Raw genomic sequence first — 8,665 nt, 5'->3', positions numbered from 1 at the left:
CTCAAACGAGAACGGGATTTCTCTTGAATCAGGTCGCTTGTGCTTTGCGGTCCTCCCACCTCTCCCTCCGCTAACCCCCTCCCTTCAAAGACGGGAACGATCCGCAATTGGCAGTGCAGAAGGACCGCAGGAGCCCTCCGCGGCGGAGCTCGTCCCTTCCTGCAGTGGCCTCCTCGTCCTCCGAGGCCACTCGCCCTTTAGCTGTGCCCTTCGCCGATCACCTTCCACTCGGGCTCAGCCCTCGCTCCCTCCCCTCCTCGCTGCCTAATAATAATAATAATAATAATAATAAAAATAAATATGCGTTTTCTAAAGCTATGGTTTGGGACCAAGCAGAACAACCACTTCACATGAGTCGGGGTCGGGGCAAGCTCCTTTGTAAAACCCGCACCGACAGCCGGCAGGGGCAGCTGATTTCGGAAGGGGGCGGGGGGCGGGGGAGGAGAAGGGAAGGTTACCCGAAACACAGGAGGAGTGGAGAAAAGCAAAGCCCTCCAAATCTTTAAACCCGTCCTCTCGCAGGGCACCGCAAAGCGACGGCACCGCCAGCATCTCGGCGGTGTACAGCGATATTTGGGGATAACTTTGCCAATGTGTCTGCTCCGGCTCGCAGCCGCGCGGGGACGGCGCTTCCCGGCGACTCTAGCTGCCTTTTGAATTTTCACCGGGAATAAAATCCTTCCTCGGTTGAATCAAATAAGCACAAAAAAGGTAATACCCTCCTCCTCCTCCTCCTCCATATGAACAAACAAACAAAAATGTAAGGACTAAAATTAAGGATAACATCCAAATAATGCCTTCCCCTGCCTTTCTTTGACAGCACAGGAAAAAAAATGGCCTTCCAGATTTCATGATAATATGAATACAGGAGCTTGCACCCTGTATCCTCATTTTCTAGGGGTCAATATTTCATATATTTTTTCCTCTTACTGATGAGGGATCGTTCAGTACATTTAGGCTCCTTGCCTCCTCCCTCTCTTGTTCTCCCCGCATTGCTCTTTATTATCGTTATTACTTATTTATTTTATTATTATTTCTTTTGGCTTTTGCTACTCACAAAACGTTGCAGAGATTGTCTGCCGAGGAGGGCGACCCTGGGAAAGGATCTCTAAATAGCAATGCTGAGGTTTTGGGGTTTTTTGTTTTTTTTTTTTTTTTTTTTTGGTATCAGAATTCCTTTACAGGCAAACATTTTCAAGCCTCTCTTTACACCTGACAATCTGGATAATAAAAGATGCGTTTTAACCGCCCTTTTACCAAAAGCTAGTTTTGGATCATGCCTGGGGATATATGCAATATATAACCTTTAAAATTTGCCCGCACAAAACCAAGTTGGCCATTAACTTGGAGATTGCTTAATCAATAAATGCTTACATAAATACAATACTTAAATAAAATGATCATAAGATTAAGCCAACTAAAATAACCAGGAAAAAAAAAGCAACAAATATAGGAAAAGGCATATGAGAGTGGAGGGAAATCTGAACTATTTTAAGTGAATTTTGGAACATATATAGACATTCTAGGGCATTTTGACAGCGATTCTCTTCGTGCAGAATTGACGAACAGGCGGTGGGATTTCGCGATTCTTTTTTGGCTTTTACTTGCTCTATCGAGTGGTTTAATTTTTGAAGTTTGTAGTATTTTTTTTAAGGCTGCTCTGCAAAAGGGAGAGCCTCCAACTTACTAAAGGCAGCCCTTCCTTTGTCCCTGATTTTCTGCAGAAAACCAAAAAACTTTCCACTAGATCTCTCACTAGTCATTTTATGCCAATTCTTATTTCTAAGTCCCTCGGGACCAGGGGAGGGGAGGATTTCTTAGCGCCAGAATCCTTAAATTGTCTGTGGAATGGAATGCGCTAGCTATCCAAAAAGTAAAAATAAACGCAGTTATGAACTGGGACGAAACAGAGGGTGAGGTTAGAAAGAAGAAGGGGAAAATCGAACTATGAAGGCGCATGCACTGATTTAGGAAAACGATTAACAATCTAAGGAGAATAAGGAATTCTATCTCTATCCTTCTGAATTGTCTGACTTGACACCTTGGAAAAATCGCGAAAATGCCCTCAAAAATGAGACAGAGAGAGAGAGAAATAAATTTAAAACAATAGAAAAGAAAAAGAAAATAAAGAAAGCAGAGTAGAGTGCATAGACAGCCAACGAACAGAGTACATTCCACAGACCCATCGCCACAAATCACGGCAGTTAATTTGAGGTTATTCAGACATTCCCTTTCTGCATGCATCAATTGGGGTTTGGTGCATAAAACTTGATACATAATTTGCCAGTCCACTTACCTATCTGTACAGCAAGGATCAGAGAAATATATCTGCCGTTCAACTTAAGTCCCATCCTACATTTAGTAAAACCATTTGCGGCTGCAGATCTTTAAATAGTTACTTTGGAGAACGTGGGGGAAAGCTGAAAAATAGGCATTGCCAACAAGTTCCGAGCAGCGGAGGACTTTGCAGACAAGGGGGGAGACAGAGAAGAAGGAGAGAAAGAGGGAGAAATAGAGGAGGGAGAGGAGGGATAGCTGGGAATGGTTCACTCCATTAGGAGGGGGCGGAGGAAGTACAGCCTCACGCCCACGACTAGCCCTGACGTGGGGGGATGACACTGACTGATTTTTTTTCCTTTTTTTTTTTTCCTTTTCTTTCTTTATTTTATTTATTTATTTATTTATTTTTTTGTGTGCACCTTGGAAGAGAAACGCCATTTATAGGCATCACAACCCGCATTTATCCAGACCCCACTCTCCCTGGGTTCTCCTCCCGGCCCGTTAATCGCCGCGAAACCTCCGCACCGCGCCGGGCTCTCCCCCGCATCCGGGGCTCCCAAAGACCCGCCGGTCCCCCCGGGGCTGGAGCGCGCACACACACGCACACATGCACACTCACGCACGCGCACGCACACGCGCACATGCACGCGCACACATGCACACGCACCCGTGCACACGCACACGCACGGGAGCCGCCCCGCGGGTGGGGACAGCGATGCAGAAACCCCTCTCCCGCCCCCGGGCCGCCCCGTCGGGGCTGGCCCGGCCCCCCGCGCTGCGGAGGCGGCGGAGGGGGGGTCCGAGGGGTGCCCTCCTCCGCCCTTCCCCCACCATGACGTCATCCCCCGGGCGGGGGCGGCGGCGGGGGCTGGGCTCTCCCGGTCCCGCCGCCCCCGCCCGGCGCGCGGGGCTGCGCTGGGGATGCCCGGGGCGCCCCGCTCGCCCCTCGCCGCCGCAGCCCGGGCCCCGCTCCTGCGTCTCGGCGGCACCGCGGCGGCCACGGCGCCGGACCGCGCCGCAGAGGGACGGCCCGGCCCGGGTGCCACAACCGCGTCCTCCCGCGGTGGTGCATCCAGGAGGGTGCGGGTCACACACGTAGCCAGGCAGGGTGAAGCGCTGTGGGAAGTGGGGAACTATAAGGCTATACGGGATGCCAAATTCCCAGGCCCGGGAATTTGGAGGTCTCCTGTAGTCCGGCATCTTCCTGGGGTGCTCCTCTAGGCCACCTCACCTGGAGCATGGCACAAGAGGAAGCTAAGGGATCCATGTAGGCTTTTCACAGGAGGAGGTCACCAGACTAAAACGCCATCCTCTACCCTTTCCTCCTTCCCTCACACAGCTATTATTCCTTAGATCTGCTCTGGCCTTTGCAAGCCATCTATAAGAGCAACAACAGCCAAAAGGAAGCTGCCTGGGGCAAGAGAGACCATGGGGTTACTCCACATCCTGAGCCCACCTAAGCAGTGATACCACCTCGGTGTTCTGCCCTAGCTGTGCTAGCAGTGCAACCTCTTGTGCCTATGACAATCCTCAAGCCTGAACAGGAGTGAGGCAGCAGTGAGTAGTGTGGACCCCATAACTCTCCTAGGCTGCAAGTGGCTGAAGACTGACACACCAGGCAAGGGCTTGCATGGGATTAATCAATCACAGCAACTATAAGGAGGTAAACTGCAGGGCAAGGTAAAAAACTTCCTTGCTGAGAGCTCCATTCACAAAATAATGCCAATGAATGACATTGCCTCCTTATGTCTACATAATGTGTGCAGTGACAGACTGCACGTGCACCCACTTAAAGCAACCATGAAGACCCAACCTCCTTCTTCAATCAGAAAGCAAGGATAATGCTCTCTATATATTCTTATAGTCAATTGGAGGCCTAGAGATGAAAAATGCTGGCTGAGCTCAGCAACTCTCTATCCTCCCACCACCCTTTTTGGTTCCACTTCTTCTCCATGTTTATGCATCTCCACTATGGATTAAGGGGGTAATGAGTATAAATTAAAATACAGGAAGACCCATCTCCATATGAGGAAGAACTTCTTTATCATGAAGGTGACGGAGTCCTTCAAGAGGCTGCCCAGAGAGGTTAGAATCATAGAATCATAGAATGCCGAAGGTTGGAAGGGACCTCAGAGGTCATCGAGTCCAACCCCCCTGCTCACGCAGGGTCACCTACAGCACGTGGCACAGGGCTGCATCCAAGTGGGTTTTAAAGATCTCCGAAGAAGGAGACTCCACAACCTCTCTGGGCCGCCTGTTCCAGTGCTTTGTCACCCTCACAGTGAAGAAATGCTTCCTTAAGTTCCTGTGGAACTTCCGATGCTTCAGTTTGAAGCCATTTCCTCTAGTCCTATCCCTGCCCACCACTGAAAAGAGGCCGCCCCCTCCTCCTCACTGCCTCCCTTGAGGTATTTATAGACACTGATCAGGTCCCCCCTCAGCCTCCTCTTCTCCAGGCTGAACAGACCCAGCTCCCTCAGCCTTTGCTCATAGGGCAGATGTTCCAGGCCTCTGATCATCCTGGTAGCCCTGCGCTGGACTCTCTCCAGCAGCTCCACATCCCTCTTGTACTGGGGAGCCCAGAACTGGACGCAGTACTCCAGATGTGGCCTCACCAGGGCTGAGTAGAGGGGGATGATCACTTCCCTCGACCTGCTGGAGACGCTTTTCTTAATGCACCCCAGGATCCCGTTGGCCTTCTTGGCCACCAGGGCACACTGCTGCCTCATGGTCAACTTGTTGTCCACCATGACACCCAGGTCCCTCTCTGCCGGGCTGCTTTCCAGCAGGTCCACCCCTAATCTGTATTGCTGTCCAGGGTTATTCTTCCCCAAGTGCAGGACCCTGCATTTGCCCCTGTTGAACCTCATGAGGTTATAGGAGAGGATCTCCCTCTCTGGAGATCTTCCAAACCTGCCTGGATGTCTCCCTGTGGTTGGACTAAATGATCTCTAGAGGTCTCTTCCAACCTTAATTATCCCGTGATTCAACGATTCTGTGGATTAGAAGACAGATCTGACTGAAAACCAAGTTCCATAATTAAAAAAAAATAAAAGAAAAAAAAAAAAAAAAAAAAAGAGAGAGATTTCTATTCAGTCAGCTTGGTTCCCTGAACCAGCTCATCATGTAGATGCACAACAGCAAGTGCAACACAAGCACACACAGTGGATGCCTCTTCCAATGTCAGCTGGTGCTTCATTTCAGTCCAAGCAACCATGAAGGTGCAGCCCTGAGCAGAGTTGGAGAATTGTCTTTCACCCACTCCTAAAGATGCTGGTAGCAGAAAGGCAGCTCAAACTAAGCTTTTGGGCTCTATGCTGATGTTCTTTTTCGATGGAAGAAAATACATGAACATAAGCTGGAGTTTAGGTGAAACACTTTTTTTCCTAACTCCTTGTATCATGGCAGTGGGAGCTTTCTCAATGATAACACAGAGGTCAAGGCTATGCCTAAAGGTAGAGCCCTGGTCTTGTTCCTGAAGGGAGCAACTAGATAACCCAACAGTTGTCACAAGCCTCCCAGTTGGGGCACATGAGGAAGAGGATAAATGACTCCATTTAGGAGTCATTCCTTACATTCCTTTACATTCCTTAACCTCATTAGTAGGTTAAGGAATGTAAAAGAAACATTGAATTTACCCTCTTGTTGGCTTGGTCACTTGTGGCTGCGCTGGCTAGTGAAATCAATCAATCAATCAATCAATAAATAAATAAATAAATAAAACCAGGCATGCTTATAGAAGCACTTTGGAGCAGAGGTTGTGGGAGGATGAAACTCTTCTTTTGATAATTGTAATAATCGGTTCATTTATATATTTTTTTCTATTATGTTTCTATCTGCTACTTTTTTTTCCTAAGGGTAACCAAATTATAGGTATAGATTAGAGTCAAAATAAGCTGAAAGAGGCCTGTATTGAACATATTTTCAACATTACATTATGAAAATCTGCTTTAGAATTAATTTCAGGGCAGTTTTCAAATGCATGAAGAGTTGAATATCGGACTTTTTGTATGTCCGTCACTGCAGAAATAGGTAGATTGTCTGGCAATTTGGTCACAAATCTCATAAGAACAGATATTTCTGGGGAATTGCTGTTAAAAAAAATTCCTAATAGCAAGGGGCATCAATTATGGTGCTACAACAGCCAAAATGAGCTTAGGGCAAATTCCTCTAAATACTCTTGATCCTTGGGGAAGTCCAGTTCTGTCTGAAATTCGAGCTTGGCTCCAACCTTGTGAACTACTTTGCCCCTAGAGTGGACCCGTCTCTCTACAGATTCTGCACAAAAAGTGAGTTGTTTCAATCCATTCCAAATATCAGTACTTGCAGCATTTCGGCATTGCTGGGGACCTAGAGCAGAATGCAAGGTGGATATTTATTTAGAGTATATTTAACTATCCTTTCCCCTTCCCCTCTTCTCCCCCTTCCTTTTTCTTTTCTCTCTCAAAATGGTGCTTGATGATATGTGCATATTAGCACCTGTCTAAAAGACAACTTTATATGTTTTAGAAGAGGAACTTTTGTCAGTGTCTCACACAGTTCTGTGAGGACAAATCACTAATCAGCACGACTTTGCCCTTTTTTTTCTCAAGGAAAACGTTCCTCACCGGTCCAGTTTTTCCTGCGCTCTCCTACTCCGCATGTTAAGGTTGACGGCAGTGAGTGTCATCCTGTGGCTGTGTGTAGCTGCTGCTGGGGCTGAGGCACATGGACGGAGCCCACGGCTGCTGTCCAGATTTAGCACTGCCAGATATAGCTGAAGTGGCTGGCTCCACGTGGCGATGCGTGGAGCTGCAGCAGAGGCGAGTGCCGCGTGGGCTGCACCATGTGCCTGCGTAGCTGGGTAAGTATTTGGGTGATTAGGCTTGCGCTGTCACATCAGCGCGCTCCACAGCTAATTTAAAGCCAGCTTGGCTCTCTCTAAACCATCTACCACAAGGGGACTCACTGCGTTTAGGAGATGTGCTTCTCATTTAGCTTCAGGCTCACTGTCATGGCTGAGCCTCCAAAGAGGCAGCGTGCACGAGGTAGCAGAGCACTGGCAAAGAAATCTGCTTTTCCTTGCAAAGCTGCCTGCATCTCAGCTTTTTTTTTTTTTTCCTTACATCTTTTTCTCAGGCAAACGGTCTCTTCACACAGAGCTCGTGCTACTGGCTTCTGAATTCAGGGCTGTGGGATAGTAATACAGACAAAAACTGAATGTCTGTCACAAAGTGGTTTAATCTAAGTGTTCACTTAGGTTTGGGGAGGGGATATTAAGTGATCACAGCAGTATTTAAAATGCTGTACTATGGGCATGTAAGAACTGCACTTGCTTCTCGTTCAGCCTGCAATAACATCACCTCTTCCAGGAAAAAGATGCTTTTCTTTTAGTTTCTCTCGCCATTGTTTTGAGAGCCAGCCTTAGAAAAACTGAGATGAAATAGGAGCCCATGACTCTGTCCCATCCTCTCCCTGCCTCCCTGGTCCCCCAAGAGGGCAAACTGGCAGCTTTGCAACAGTGCAGAGCTTTCTTTCCTCCTCTTGCTGTGGTTGCTGTTCCTTAGATGCTAGAAAAGTAGCCAGTCAGAAAATATATGCAAATATCAAGCCTAGCTGATAAATGAATAGCTCTCCATAATATAATCCTCCAAGATTTTATTTGACTTAGAGGTTTTCTAAACCTGCCTGGACACCACCCTGTGCCACATGCTCTAGGTGTGCCTGCTTGAGCAGGAGGGTTGGACTAGATGATCTCTAGAGGTCCCTTCCAACCGTGAACATTCTGTGATTCCGTGAATAACAAGAAGTCAAGGATAATGTGCCAGGCAAGGTTAGTGATCAGCCTCTGAAAGTTTCTTTGGGTGACCTTGGTCATTGGCTGGAGGTGTCTGTCTTTAGCTAAGCAGGAAGAACTCAGATCAGTGTTATTCATCTAAGATCAGAGTTTGCCCCATTTTCTGCCCAGAAATGCCTAGTTTCTGCCTAGTTTGCCTAGTTTCTGCCTAGAAATTAGTACTAATACTGTGGTTCATCATGAAAATCATTGTTATTTGATGTAAGCAAAAAGCTATTTCTAAAAATATAAACTTCTTCAATGGTTCAAAATAACAAAGTGGGGAAGTAAATAGAGTGTATTGGAATGTTTGATACAAAATCCTTAGAAATGTTAAGTGCTGTGCAAACCTTCCAGCATAGAAAACAGTGATATGACGTGAAAGCAAATGATGAATATCATTTCACAGGCAATATTCAATCTCTGCTTCTAGGACTTTCAAAGGAAAAAAAAAAAAGAGAAAAAACTCACACCCAATATATTTGTCCTCTGTAATTTTCTCTTTTAAAGGCAGTCTCAAAAAAAAAAAAAGATGTCACTTGACCATGGTCAGCTCATGCCAGCCAATCC

At 47.1% G+C, this 8,665-nt stretch overlaps 1 protein-coding gene across 1 annotated transcript in view; it reads right to left on the bottom strand.

Moving 5' to 3' along the window:
* Positions 1–2,539, bottom strand: part of NRN1 (neuritin 1) — a 7,910-nt gene extending 5,371 nt beyond the window's left edge. Inside the window, exon 1 of the mRNA XM_026039769.1 lies at positions 2,297–2,539. Within this exon, the coding sequence (XP_025895554.1) occupies positions 2,297–2,351 (55 nt within the window). The 5' untranslated portion in view covers positions 2,352–2,539. The remainder of the gene's footprint in view (positions 1–2,296) is intronic.
* Positions 2,540–8,665: the final 6,126 nt, after the last annotated feature.

This window comes from Nothoprocta perdicaria, unplaced genomic scaffold (genome assembly GCF_003342845.1).
Source record: "Nothoprocta perdicaria isolate Ctin4 unplaced genomic scaffold, notPer1 scaffold_24, whole genome shotgun sequence".
NCBI classification, from domain to species: Eukaryota; Metazoa; Chordata; class Aves; order Tinamiformes; family Tinamidae; genus Nothoprocta; species Nothoprocta perdicaria.
Note: the sequence above shows the minus strand (reverse complement) of the source record. Positions and strands in the feature narration are given on the sequence as shown.